Genomic DNA, 15489 nt, shown 5'->3' with positions numbered 1-15489 from the left:
TCACAACCAAGAAAGGAAGGGGAAAAAAAGAGAGGGGAGGAAACCAGGAAGGAAGGCAGCAGGATGGTTAACAACAACCAGAAGAAAAAACCACACCATTATACTAATACACAACAGATAAAACTAGACAACACACTTTCTAGGAAACTCCCCAAGTTAAAAAATTCTTGTAAAATTACTCAATGACAAGTATTCAAGGAAAAACACCAAAAATATTATATTTAAAAACCTATAATTATTCCATTTCTGTGCCTACTTTACTATCAACATACCAAATCCTAAAGAAATCCCATTTCTCCCATGCTATTAGCCAGTTAAATACATACACACAAAAATTACCCCAAACCTTAATTTGGTTATCTAACCACAAGTTTGAACAAATTAAGAAAAGACTCTGAAAAAGTGTCATAACACATTGACAGTGATACTTGATATTTGTAATCCAGCAGACGTCAGTAAATCCTCTGTACACGAGGTGGGCAAAAGTATACAGTTGTGAGTACGTGAAACACAGAGTTTATTCTTTATTTATTAATGTGTTATTTTCCATACAAACAACTGTAAACCTACTTTCGCCAACCCCTGTATTTCAATTTACTGTGCAAATACATTGCTCCCATACTCCTGTGTTTCTATACATATGAAAATTCTTTTATAGTACATGCACCTTGCCCTGACTGGTGTAGGTCAGTGGGTTGGGGGTCATCCCACAGACAAACCCATCCTGTGGGTTTGATTCCCAGTCTGGACACATGCCTGGGTGGAGGGCTGGTCCCTGGCTGGGGGAATACAAGAGGCAACTGATCCTGTTTCTCTCGCACATCTATGTTTCTCTCCCACTCTTTCTTCCTTCTTTGCCCTCTAAAAATAATAAAATCTTTTCAAAAATAATATTTTATTTATTTTTAGTAATGCAAAAAATGCTGCTCTCCTTCCTTACATTATAACTGACAAAATCCTAGTTCCACAATTTGTCTATATAAAGTTAGAGTAGAAAAACACTAACTGTAGTATGAACTGCTGATCTTCAGGAAAAAAAATAATCAACTGAAAACTATACATAGACAATAATATGTAGCTCTGCTCAGTAAATCTGTCACAGAAGCAAATCGATTTCAATGACAGGCCATTTGCAAACTAGAGGTCCACTGACATACCTTGGCAAATACTAAAGGCAACATCTGTTCTCTGGCCTCTTCTACAACTGATTAATAAAAGCATCATCCTTTCCTGTTGATGTACTCAATGCGGTCACTATATAAAAGTCACAAAAGAGATTATTAAATTTCACTTCCTTATAGGTTCAATAGACAAGGTCATTGTAGTCTTGGAAGCTGGGCCAACTAAATCTTGACCATGAGAGTTAAGAAGCAAACTCCAGCACCCTACAGAATGATTAACTATGTCATTAACTCCATTTGAGTTGAGTATCACATTCATGAAAGTTTCCCTCCTCCTAGCACACATTTTAGGTTGTGTAAAGTAGGGGAAAATCCATCTTTCATAAGGCAAATCTTGATTATGTTTACGCAAGTTGAAAACACTCCAAATACCTTCCCATCGTCAATGCCATGACTGAAAGATGCCGTCAGCCACTACAGTTGACCCTTGAACAACCTGGGTATAAACTGCATGAGTCTACTTATACCTTGATTTTTTTTCAATAAATACGGTGAATGTATATTATCTTCCTTATGATTTTCTTACAATTTTCTCTTCTCTGGCTTATTGTAAGAATACAGTATATAATATATACATATAGCATACAAAATGTGTGTTAATCGACTGTTTATGTTATCAGGAAGACTTCGGGTCAACAGCAGGGTATTAGTTAAGTTTTGGGGTGTCAAAAGTTATACAAGGATTTTCAACTACAAGGGGGTTTGGCATCTTATTCAAGGGTCACCTGTATTTCACACTTAAGGTTCTCTGCAATTACAAACCATATATGGCTTAGTGGTTAAGAGCTTAAGCTGAAAAAAAGAAAAAGCTTAGGCTGCATGCTCCCTAATCTCAGCAATATTACTTATTATCCTGTGTCTCAGCTTCATCATTTACAAAGTGAGTATTATACTAGTAAAGTCTGCTCTGCTATAACATATCTTTGCCTTCAATTACCTCCTGCAGAATTATTCAAGAGGAGAATATGTAGGAATAGTGTGGAAATTATGTGGGTTCAAATGTAATTTATTCCAACAGAATTCAAGAGAAATACTTAGCAACAGATAAAGATCTTTAAAAAACCCTAAATATTTACAGAAATGCTTTCCTTTAATGCAAACAGTGCCTGGTCTAATGGATACAAGAACTATGCTTTGTATGTTAAGTATCTGATGTTAAGTATCTGACAATCTGCAAGTACAGATGAAGGAACTGCACAGACATTTGCCCCTGTATTAAAACAATGAAGTAATGAAGAAAGCCACACCTGGATCGGATTTTTAGTACTGAGACAAATGTCTGCCTCCATCTCAATGAAGGAAGAAGCAGAAGTGCCAGGGTTAGTATCACAAAAGTGACTGATGCTAATGTGAAAATAATAGCAGACATTTAACACTGCTAGTATTTGCATTATGGTTATTACTGACTCTTCTAGTATTCATTACAAAATCCCACAGGTTTTGAATGGCCCACCCCAATTCTATTTTTTCCCAGTAAGCCCTGTTATTTTTAGCCCTATTATTTTTGGCAAAACAGAAGGCATTTTGGCAGAAGACATATACCTACCTAGTAATTGTTAGAAGTGTGAGAATTAAACTGGGTTAATACACACATCAAACAGAATCTGGCTATTGCTAGCAATCTTAGCTATTGCTAGTATATATTGTAACTCAAAATAATGAATTAGCTTCAATTCAAAAGCATATAAATAATCAATTTTCCCCACCTCAAGAGCCATAGATACCACCATCACTGAATATAAAAACTACCCCCCCCCAAAAAAAAACCCTGAAAATAGATTAAGAACCTGTTCTCTGCAGCTCCTAGGCTACAAACCTGCATGGCACGTTACAGTAAGGCATATGGTACTCAACTACAAGAAATGAAAGCATTTGTATAATGCCCTGCTCTACAACTTTAAGACAGCTATGAGGTCACTAGAGGGGATAGTAGTTTCTCAGCTCATTGTAATCTTATGAAACCACCATCTTCTATATGATATGGTCCACTGTCAACCAAAACATTATGTAGCATATGACTGTACTGTAGTTTATAAGTAAAAATACCACTCCAATGAAGTCATTATTCATTGAACAAAGATCTTATTAGGCAAGGAGAAAATCTTTTTTTGGTTCTCAAGCAATAGGTTTGTCTCTAACAAATGTAGCTTAATCAAGATCTCAACAGTTTTTCATCTTTCTATAAGAATATATATAGAGCCCTGGCTGGTGTAGCTCAGTGGATTGAGCCCAGGCTGTGAACTAAAGGGTCACTGGTTCAATTCCCAATCAGGGCACATGCCTGGTTTGCAGGCTGGGTCCCAGGTACATCAGAGGCAACCACACATTGATGTTTCTCTCCCTTGTCCTTTTTTGAAAAATAAACAAAATCTTTTAAAAAAGAATATATACATAGAAAATTCATCCACACAACTCTAAAACCGCGATTTTTATGGAACATAAATTACTAAAAGACTGATGGGATAAGTAATGAATAGAACTCTGAGAAACAAATACAAAAACCCAGGAGCAATGGAGACAACAAAATTTAGAGCAGGGACATCGGATAGTTAGATAACCTAATAATAATAATAATAATAATAATAATAATGTCATATGGTATCCAATTTCCTACCCAAAGCAAAATTCGTTCTATAAAACCCCCAACATGCAAGCTTCTAAAACCTCCAGCAACAAGAAATTCTCTACTTCACAAAGCACATTCCAATCACATATATTAATCCTGGAAAACCTAATTAAATATTTGAGACACCAAAAAAGACACACAGCCCTGGCTGGTGTGGCTCAGTGGACTGAACACCACCTGGAGGACAGAAAGGACAGTTCAATTCCTAGTAAGGACACAGGCCCGGGTTGCGGGCCAGATGGCAACGGATCAATGTATCTCTTGTGCACTGATGTTTCTCTCGCTCTTTTTCTCCCTCCCCCTATCTAAAAATAAATTTTTTTAAAAGACACACAATTACACACAAAAGTCTTTAAAAAATCAAATACCAAGAATGTTTTATAAAACCAATCAATTAGAATGAATCTGTATACTCCTAACAGCTTTGAAAATTTTTTTTACTGCTTGCTTTACTTTTTTACTTTGTATTTTGTCCCCACAGCTTTTAAACTAAAGACTCACTAGGAATCTACTACGCCTGGGTTTCTGAATACATATCCCATTACTTAAGAACCAATGAAATAATATTATTGGGCTGGCCAAAAATTTTCCAAACGATGGCTCTAGTAGTACTTAGTTGTCTTTAATTTCATTCTAAACAATTTCATTAGACTGTACTGTAACATGTCACATCTATGTGCATTTTTTTAAAAAACACCAAAATTGGTGAATTTTTGTGCAGCCATTTTAATATTTAAAATGGAAGAATATACATAACATTTCAGCGTATTTTAATTTACTATTTCAAGAAAGGTAAAAACACAACTGAAACACAAGAAAAGATTTGTGCTGTGTAGGGAAAAGGTTCTGTGACTGATGGAACATGGCAGTGGTTTCACAGTTTCTTGGTACTACTGACATTTTGGCCAAATAACTCTTTGCTGTGGGGCTGTCTTGTGCACTGGAAGATGTTCAGTAGCAGCCCTGGCCTCTACCCACTGGCAGTCAATAGCAGGAGACAGCCAACATACTCAAAATACCCAAATCAAAATCAAAAATGAAAATGAAAAATGCGTCTTTTATTTTACGGAAAAAACTAACTGGGCTTTTTGGCCAACCAGATAAATAAGAGAAAAAATGACTTTAAGAAACTTGAGCCCTGGCTGGTATAGCTCAGTGGATGGAGCACAGGCCTGGGAACCAAAGGGTTGCCGGTTCCATTCCCAGTCAGGGCACAGGCCTGGGTTGCAGGCCAGGTCTCCAGTTAGAGGCGTGTAAGAGACAACCGATCAATGTTTCTCTTGCACATCAATGTACACATCAGTGTTTCTCTCCCTTTCTCCCTTCCTTCCCCTCTCTCTAAAAATAAATAAATCTTTTTTAAAAAAGTAACAAAAATGTGTCCTGGATTTTTCAAGTACACAAAAACTATTAAAAATATTGTAAGGAATGTGTTAAAAAGAGATAGTTCATAATATAAAAATACACTACTACGTTAGTTCAGATAGGTCAGTATAAGAAACAAAAAGCTTAGTTTCCTTGTGTAGTAATTCACAGACAGAAAAAAAATGTTTTTTCAACTCCCAAATGATTTCCGTTTAAAATGAATCAATTCAAATGGAAACAAGACTGTATACCCACAGGAGCCTAAATGATCAATTCTATTACTTCTAAGAAATTACAAGGTTTCCAAAATCCACCAAATCACCCAAATTTCTTCTAATCATCAACATTAATAAATAATCTTACAATATCTACTCAATCTATATAAATATTAATATACTTTGAAATATGTATTCCTCTTCTGGAAATTTCAATGTACAAAATGCCTACAGAAGCACTTTAACAGCAAAAAAAAATTACTTAAAAATAATCATCTCCTCATACACTGAAAACTACAGAACTGTGATAAAAGGTATTAAGGAATACCTCCCCATTAAAATCCCAGCCTGCTGGGATTTTTTTTACAGAACTTGACAAGCTAATCCTACAATTCACATGGAAATGCAAAGCACCTAGAATAGAAAAAACAACTTTGAAAATGAACAAGGAGCACATAAATCCCTATTTCGAAACTTACTACAAAGCTACAGTAATCAAGGCAGCTTGGTAGTGGTGTAAGAATAGACATATAGATCAACAGAAAAGAAGAAAGAGTCCAAATAAAGCCCTACACTTATGGTCAACAGATTACGGACAAAGGTGCCAAGGAAAGAACCCTTGGTAACACACGGCAGCAAGACAACTGGTGATACCTACACACAAACGTGATGAATTCAGACCCTTATCTGAGCATTCACTCACGGCATATAAAAATTAACTCAAAATGGACCATAGGCTTAAATGTAAGAGCTGAAACTGTAAAAAATCTTGAACACAGGATGTAAATGTTCTAAAATTAGATTGTGGTAATGCCTGCACAACTCTATAAACTTACTAAAAATCACTGAATTGTAAACTCAAAATAAGTTAATGCTACGTTTTAACTCCATAAAGATGTTTAAAAACAAGTCACTTGTAAAAAAATCACAATGGCTGTTAAATAAATTCCAAAAACCACATAGTATATTGCAGAGCCAATAAGGCTAGTGATACCTACACAGGGGGAAAAAAAACAAGGTTGAAATATAATGAATCTACTACCTAAAACAGGCAATAGTTATAACAGCATCTAATGTCCCACACTTTTTAATTGATGAAGGGGAGGGTAGAAAGGGGAGAAAGGGAAAGAAAGAGACAGACAGACAGATATCAATTTGTTATCCCACTTATTTATGCATTCACTGGTTGATGCTTGTATGTGCCCTGACCAGGAATCCAACCCACAACCTTAGCATATAGGGACAGACAGCTCTAACCATCCGAGCTGCCTGGCCAGGGCCTGCCACACACTGCTTTAGTGCTACAAGTATTTATTCCTTTAATCCTCACTACAATGAGGTTCCCCCCACTTTACAGATGGGGAAACTAAGACACAAAGAAGTTAAAAAAAAAACTTGTTCAAGATCACAAGTTTTGAGGTCATGAATCTCTTTTCCTCTTTACAAAAAGACCATTGGCCTATTACATTGTTATGCAACCGAAAAGAAAACTAGTGGACATCATGGTAGCCTATCCAGAATCCACTCACCCCTTCCATGTCTCGCCCAGGTTTTCATCAGTGTCTCCACCCCTCCCCATAGAGCCCGGGGACTTCAGAGGAAACTGACCCATCCTTAGGTATAGCAGCTGGTTCAGGACTGCTTAAGCCAATGAGCGCATTTCAATGGCCACAGTCTTGTCCCAAGGTACAATCAGGACTCTGGTTTGGAATGTTAAGACAGAGAGGCTCTCCCCCCCAAATGTCACTGGCAGCCATTCTGCAATCACGAGAGGAACGTCAACAGATCGAAGCTGACATCAAAGAAAACAGAACAGAAACGGAAAGAAACTGGTCTTTAACATTATTTTGTTTCTCTAAGTCTTGTCCTACCTTGGACACCCAAATAAATAAGCCTGTAAATCTTTTTTTACTATGCTTAAAACCAGTTTCAAGTTTTCTTCTACTTACAACATGAAGTACAAATTGATTTGGGGGAAGGGATTCATTGTAACCCCTGATGGCACACATCAGAATAAAAACATGTTCGATGATTATTTTTTAAGATTTTATTTATCTTTAGAGAAGAAGGGAAGGAGAGAAGGAGAGAAATATCAATGTATGGTTGCCTCTCGTGTATTCCCTGCTGGGAACTGGCCTGCAACCCAGGCATGTGCCCTGACTGGGAATTGAACCACGATCATGTGGTTTGCAGGCCCGAGCTCAATCCACTGAGCTACACCAGCCAGGGCATCAATGATTTTTTTTTAAATTAAGGTTCATATAAAAGCTTAAAAAGTCATTACATGTGATTTTATGGCCCACATAATTAATAATATTTTAACATGACATTAAAAATCTTTTTTAATCTAGATTTCTCATTCCTGAGAAATCAAAAGGCATACACCATGAGGTCCTGTTACTACAGGACAGCAATCAGCTGCACTGGAATAGCAGCTGCCCCTCTAAGTCGACAAGTACACCCTCTGCACAAGCAACACTAGCGGAGGCCTTGTGTAACAGGCTCCACACCTATAGGTGTTAAGATGCTGCACCACTGATATTTAGCAGGACCTATCTCAAATGCCATACAATGAGTACGCCGTTCCCCTTTATCCACGGGCAGTACGTTCCAAGGCTTCCAGGAAATGACTGAAACCAGTAATAGCACTGAACTCTATACATACACCACGTTTTTCCTACACTGCTTTTCTCTTAAAACTGTGTTTGCACTTTGGGACCATTACTAAGTAAAATAAGGGTTACTTGACACAAGCCCTGCCATACTGTGGCCAATAACCAGCTACTCAGTGACTAATGGGTAGGAGGTTAAAGCTTATGAATTGTTTATTTCTGGAATTTTCCATTTATTACTTTCAGGCCATGATTGACTGCAGTTAAGTAAAACTACAGAAAGTGAAACTGAATAAGGAGGGGAATACTGTAATGAAAAAATTATATTCTATCTCTTAAGCTTCAACATTTTAATTACAACCTTATACTCTTCAAACAAAAAAAACACAAAAACATGTATTTGTCACCAAACCATAAGAATTACTATTCTTTTTTTAAAGATTTTATTTATTTATCTTTTTTAGAGAGGAAGGGAAGGAGAGAGGGAGAGAAATATTAATGTGTGGTGGCCTCTCATGGGTACCCCGCTGGGAACTGACATGCAACCCAGGCATGTGCCCTGACTGGGAATCGAACCAGCAACCCTTTGCTTCACAGGCCTGTGCTCAATCCACTGAGCTACACCAGCCAGAGCAGAATTACTATTCTTGAATTAAATAGAACTGAATAATACTCTTAAATACCTGAGGGAAGACTTAAACTCAGCATCAAGTTTCTGAAAACATCAATACATTAATTATTCTGGGTCCTAAAAGTTTGACAAATAACTTGCGCATACAGATGAAGACAAAAATAAAGTGGTTTTGAAGTGCAACCAGCAAATGTAAAAGCTGACAAGAAGTCTGAAATACTTGAACACACAGGTGTACTATTAATCAAAATTTATCTGTAAAAGACTTGCAGAAGAAATTATTACAGGAAGCGTGGTAAATTTCACAGGAATTTATGGCACAGTAAATTCAGGCCACATTAACAAAACTAGGAGGCAGAACTCTATAAAAGAGAAAGAACTCTCAAGTTGTATGTCTCTACCACTAATTCAGACAATTTGGGGGATGAGAAGTTGCCTAATTTTAACAGTACAACTTTATTGTTTCAAGTAGTTAATATGTAATCAGTAAAAGACAATCAGTAGAACATAATCTATTTTAACAAAATGCCTAACAAATAGAAAAAAGCTGTGAGCGCTATGAATAATAGTGGGAATTTGCCAATGAAAAACCCAGGGAGGAGAGGATAACAGAGCAACACAGAGACAGACTCAGCGATATCGGTAACGTACTGGTTATAACAGTCAGGTGGAAGGTCCACAGGGCTTATATTTTTGAAGTACTTCATTACTTAGCCACGTGACATATTCTTTTGTCTGTCCCTTATTATCCCTAATTTTAGAAATTTTTATCTAATGTACTGACTGTAAAAAGTTAATGACCACCTTTCCACATCCGCATTCTGAGTGAAAACAAATGACCAAAGGGTTTCTTACTTTTAAGGTCTTGTTAAAGCTTTTTTTCAAAGCTATTTGAATGTTAAATAAGAAATTAAATGTACTGATGGAGGTTTCACCATTAATATTTAGCAGAACTAATGGTTTTTGTGTCCTTACACTGGGGAAAGGTATACATAAACTATTAATACCTGCTTAGAGGAGCCAACAATTCTCCATCAACTCAAGACACAGATGTGTTCCTAGAAAGGTTGCCATTCTCAGAATCATCAAATCGCAGGCAATCTACTTAACCTTTCAGTGTCTCAGTTTTATCTGCAACATGAGACACAGGCATACCTGGGTAACATCACAGATTCAGACCACCGCAATAAAGCCACTATCACAATAGAGCAGGTTGTAACCATTTTGCTGGTGGAGGGTCTTGCCTTCAATTTGTTTTAAAAAAAGGTGCAACACCTGTGAAGTGCAATATAGCAAAGCACAATTAACATGAGGTACGTCTGTGTATGTAATAGAGTTGTTGAGGGAAGAATTAAAAATCATGTAAAGCACCTGGCCCACTGCCTGGTAAATAGTAACTTTTCAAAAAATTACTTACTGTTACTTAATGCATTCTCTTCCTTGAGTAGAATTAAGGCCAAGGCTGGCAACTATCAATTAGGAAATATTCAGGTGCACCTGTATTAACAACACTGCGATGAACTACGTGGCCAGATTCCCCACATTTTCTGAAGACTAGCCAAGACCCTAGATATCCACGAAGGAGCATGAAAAGTACAAGGGAGAATGGAGAGAAACTAATCTAATTCTCTCAACAACTTTCTCTACACAAGAGAATGATGGTGATGAGTGGGTTAAACTGAACAGATTTTCCCTCTCCCTCTACTGGGACATCTACTGTCCTGCAAACATATAGATGTGAAAGACTTAACTAATAACTTTAAAATCTCTACCAGGCCTACAGTGGTGGACAGCATATAAGCAAACTATTGCTACAGAATTTGGATTTTCCTTAATGATAAGATGCAAGAGACTTGAAGACCATGAGGAATTCAAAACCTCCTCTGCCAGGGGAATGTTGCATTTCACACACAAACAACTAATGGACTGTATCACTACCACAGATTTGTGTTTATCGTCCAAGTTACAAGAGGTTTAAAAGAAAAAAGTTTTCAAGTGTCTCTATTTTGAAGTAGAGAAATACATTAATCTACCATTTATCTCCTTGAGACTCACAAACTTAAGTCCCCACATACACAAGATCCAAAAACAGACTGGTAACTGTTGAAGCTGGATGACAGATAACAGGGTTCTTTATATTATTCTGTTTTGTGTGCTCTGAACATTTCCATAATGTATAGTTTAAAATATATGGGTGTACACTGGGTATCTTACAGGTGTTTATATATAAGCTCCCAATACAAGCTGAACAATAGAACATTTCTTAGCAAAGTTTTCTTATTCCAAAAGTAAGTGGATTTCATCAAACTACTTTCAAATTCTAGAAATTGTATTGTAGGTGACTGGACTATTAGTAGAGGTCTAATGAAGGAAATAATTAACTGCCCCGGAATAAAAGGAGTCTAACCTTGAAAACACACAGGCAACAAGGAAAGGTGCTAAGCAATCGTTACAACCACTGCACGTTCATTTTGTTCCCATGTGTTATGTCCTAACACAGGTGAGTATGTGGAAGAGGAGGAAGTACTTAAAGAATAAAAAGTAACTTTGGCCTTAAAGTTGATGGGCAACAGAGTTTGGAATAAAGAAATCTAAAAAGCCCCCATTAGAAATAACCGTTTCTAAGAACAGAAAAGAGCAAAAGGAAAATACTGCAGATCCATCTTTTAAAAATAACATTCATCGCTCTTAGTAGTATAACCAGCAACTTCCAATGACCACATATGTTTAACTGCTAGACATGAATTTACAAAAGAAACAAAGATTATGCTACACCTGCCGAAACCCTCTCTTCAAATTGCCATTCAACTTTCACAATATAACTTTAAATTCAGTGCAAAATTTAATATTTGTTGGTTATGCCTAAAATAACACTAGTCAAAATTTAAAATGCTAACTTCAGTAATCTTTCTTCAGCCCTATGAACAAGTTATGTTCAAAATTTATATAGCAAACTGTAACTTAGATTCAAGAGAGTAGTTAGGCAGCCTTACAGTCTACATTATTTCTCAAGCCCAAAAAAAGATCACAAGAATTTATTTAAAATGTCTCTTTCTCTTAAAAAGAAATGCAAACTTACACATCCCTCCCCCCAAAATTTACAGAAAAAAACTCCACTGGAACCCCGCAAAATATTTCCATTAGTAACATTTATTTTCTTAGCACAAAAGTGATCTGTTCATTTTCACAAAAGCTGGAGCATCTTAGTTTCACATAATTTCCCTGAAACTAACAAACACAGGAAATTGTTTCACGTAAGTCAGTAAAATTTTGTGTTTCTACACATGGAAAAAGCCATCATCAGACTAGTAAGGCACATGGCTCCTCCTTTAACGTCTTGTTCCTCAACCCATTGAAAAGAATATATGCTTTTAAAAGAGGCATCTACTTACCAGGTTAAAGACAGTTTCCACAATATCCCTATTGGATACTTCTCCAACTTCAACCAGTCCCGTCAAAACAGCAAATTTCATTCTGATGCCCCTGATGGGGAGCCCTGGTTTCAGGGACAATGCACCCTCTTCAGCTGAGGGTTCTTCTCCTTTCCCTCCACCTCCCCCGTCATCACCTGTTGGTGGCGGGGAAGGGACATTATTGTCCTCACTAGCCATTTCGAGTTCACGGAAAACTCGAGTCACTATGGGACAGCAATCGCTGCACTACTAATAAGCACACGCAACGCAAAAGGAAAAGGGTCACTCTTCCAAGTTGTGGAGAACCCCCAAAAGCAGTTGAAGTGGAAAGTCCTTGGCGTCGCCCTCCTCCTCTTGGAGAACACTTGTCCAATCTCTCTGCCCGAGGCTGACAACAACGCCAAACCCTATTGGAAGATTAGATAAACGTTAAATGGGCTAGGTTTTGTTTTAGGGTGCTTTAGGGAGAGAGGGATGGTAGTTATGGTGCGTCAACTAAGTTACTGAAGGGACCCCACCACCAGCCCCCGCTCCTCCCCACCTCCAGGAGCTGGGTTCAGAGTGAAGGCGGGTGCAAGAGGCTCCTGAGCAGGTTCACTCCTCCCCCACTCTCGCAGGTTCTCGGCGCAGGGCAACCTCTCCTCACAGGTGCACGGAAAGAGAAACTGTCGCTGGGAGAGGAGGGGTTGCAGGGAAGGAGGGGGCCCCAAGCTGCCATAGAGATAGAAAGTTACTCCTCACCCAGATATGCCGGATCGTCCTCACCCCGCGCCAGGGAGCCGCGAGACGGAGGTAGCTGCGAAGATCCGGGGCAGGAAAAGGCGGGGGAAGGGGGCGGTGATTATTCTCAGCGCTCGGCCCAGGGGGAGGAGTGGAGCACCTCGCGGGCACCTGAGGTTCATCGGGGAGAGGAGGGCAGGTGTGTTGTGGCCCGAAGGGCGGTGAGGCCTGGAGGAGACGGCTAGGCGAGAAGGGGATTGAAAGGTCAGTGCACCTGGTCGCAGCCTCCAAGTTTCCCTAGTCTGCTCCCCGGGAGTCCGCGGCTGCACAGAACTCCATGGCTTCCTGGCCCGCCCCACCCCTGGCTCCCCGGGAGTCCGCGGCTGCACAGAACTCCATGGCTTCCTGGCCCGCCCCACCCCTGCGATCAGCCCTTGCAAAAACGGCGGCTGGGGCTACGGACGCCAAGGCTGAGGCTGCTGGTGGGGGTGAGGATGCTACTGGCCCAGCTCGCCCCGCCAGGGTTCCCGCGGTTGTCCCGGTGCCCACTGAGGCTGCTCCGCGCCGCCATGACAGCGCCGAAAGCTGCCCCGCGCGGCGTGCGCGTGCGCGAGCGAAGGCGGAGGCAACCGCGCGGCGAGGTGGGGACGCGGGCGGCCCAGGGGTCCGGGTAGGGCGGGGACGCTGGGCTAGAACTTGATGGCCGGACCTCCTGAGAGGCACCCGAGTGGGCGCGGTGCTCATGTAGTACCAGGTGTGTTCCCCGCCCGGCGAGGAAACACCTTTCCCTTCTAAAGCCGGCTCCTCCCCCAACCTGGGAAGGTGCTTTGCTTGTGCAGAGCCGGTGATTCTGACGATCGGAGCTCACGTTGTCACCGTAGGGTCTCCAGGCGCCGAAGGAACCCGCCCCATGTTGCCATGGTGTTTGTTGGACTTGGAGGACACCTGAGGGACCACTAGGAGCCGCAGAGGTGGCAGCCCTGGAGCCAGCCAGGCTGCTGTCTTCGCCTAAGGGGAACGGAGTCCCCACCGTTGACTGCTTTCAGCTGTTTGTTGCCTGCCCGCTGCGTTCGGCGAAGGCTTGGAAAGACATTTCCACAGTGATGCCCAGCAGCTGCCACCATTTGGGAGGGGGTGGGCGGGGGTCGCGTCCACGAGCAATGGGAGAGATTCCTTGTTTTGCAGCTGCCGCCCCACCAAGCCTTTCCCACATTCTAAGGACCAGAGGATTCCTGAGACAGCTGCCCCGAACCGCGTGGAGGCAGGGTTAATTTTGCCTGCAGCTCTCCAAAGGGTTGTTGGGTTTTTTACCCCCCCCCCCTCGTGATTTTCCAATGTTAAAGTTAGATTCAACTCCTCGGTTTAGTTTAAAAGATAAATTATATTAGGAATGAAACCAGCACAGATCATAATCTGTGCCCTTCCCCTCCACCCCCACAGTTCACAGTAAAGCATTCTTCCTGATGCGTTTGTGAAAACCAAACAAATACCATGGTGGTTTTTCACCCTTATGACTCTTTGAAGTTATAAGGCCTTTAAAAAACAATGTTTAAAATACTGGTAATTCCCTAATATGAAAGAAGCAAGTGGGAGTCAAATGTTAGGAAGTACTATGGAGGAGATAGAAGAAAAATAAAGTACCATATATTGGTTTTAAGGATGAACAGTTTCCTAGAGAAAAGATTATTTGGGATGGATTTGAAAATTAAACTGAATTTTAACTATAACATGGACCTTTGGGAAGAAGGCAACGTGAAAAAAAAGACAAGCATGAGAGTATCTTTAGAAAAGTGTTACCCTTTTAAAATACTAAAATGAATTCAGCTGCACCACATCTCATGTGTTTGTAAATGTGTTAAAGATTTGGTTTCCATACGTGGGTTTAATTAAATATTCCAAAGATGAGGCAAACATTTTTGTCATGACTTGAATTAGTGATTGGCGCATTGCCAGGGTAAGAGGCAACATCAGTAACTTACCATTCTTAAATCGCTGGAAAAAACTAAACTCCTCAGGTTTATAGTTCAGGTGGTTAAGCGGTTTAAGTCTGGAATAGGGAGTGTGGTGTGCCTGCAGGGGAAGGCAACTTTCACTTGATCTGTAACACAGCTGTAGGGAGGGAGGAAAAGAGGCATTAAACAAAGGGAGTCTTCTTTTAAACAAAAAAGAAAAAGATTTTTACTTATTTTTAGGGATAGGGGAAGGGAGATAGAAAGAGGGAGAGATACATCTATTGGTTGCCTTCTGCATGCCCCCACTGGGGACCTACCTGGCCTGCAACCCAGGCATGGGCCCTAACTGGGAATCAAATTGGTGACCTTTAGTCTATGGGGTGATGCCCAGCCTACTGGGCATCATTTGCAGTTTGGGCACACCAGTCAGGGCAATGGGAGGCTTCTAACAGCTTTTTGCTTTCTCAGATTCGAGCAAATAGTCTAATCTTGAGTATGTTAATATACCTGCCATGTAAGTGCTAATAAAGTATTTGTTAAGTAAATAAATGCCCTTCATTAAGAAGGAGCAGGTGATAGTGAGAATGCCTTAAACACAGTGTAGTCACAGCTACTCAGTCCAAGTGATCTAGGGCTAAGGCTTGTGTCTCATGGATTTGCCAACACACTATTAACAATGTCCTGGTGAAACAAAAGGGGACAGAAGACAATTACAAAAAAACCCTGTCAACCATATTTTATAATTTTTCAGAATTATTCAGCATCATGCTTTAC

At 40.1% G+C, this 15489-nt stretch overlaps 1 protein-coding gene across 1 annotated transcript in view; it reads right to left on the bottom strand.

The window, feature by feature from the left end:
- LRBA (LPS responsive beige-like anchor protein) overlaps positions 1-13133 on the bottom strand; it is a 522692-nt gene extending 509559 nt beyond the window's left edge. The window contains exons 1-2 of the mRNA XM_037058420.1: positions 12785-13133; positions 12023-12450 (exon numbers count right to left, since the gene is read on the bottom strand). Of these exons, the coding sequence (XP_036914315.1) occupies positions 12023-12241 (219 nt within the window). The 5' untranslated portion in view covers positions 12242-12450; positions 12785-13133. The remainder of the gene's footprint in view (positions 1-12022; positions 12451-12784) is intronic.
- Positions 13134-15489: the final 2356 nt, after the last annotated feature.

Source organism: Sturnira hondurensis, unplaced genomic scaffold, assembly GCF_014824575.4.
Source record: "Sturnira hondurensis isolate 20B ecotype Veracruz unplaced genomic scaffold, ASM1482457v3 Scaffold0010128, whole genome shotgun sequence".
NCBI classification, from domain to species: Eukaryota; Metazoa; Chordata; class Mammalia; order Chiroptera; family Phyllostomidae; genus Sturnira; species Sturnira hondurensis.
This window is presented reverse-complemented; position numbering and strand designations above follow the sequence as displayed.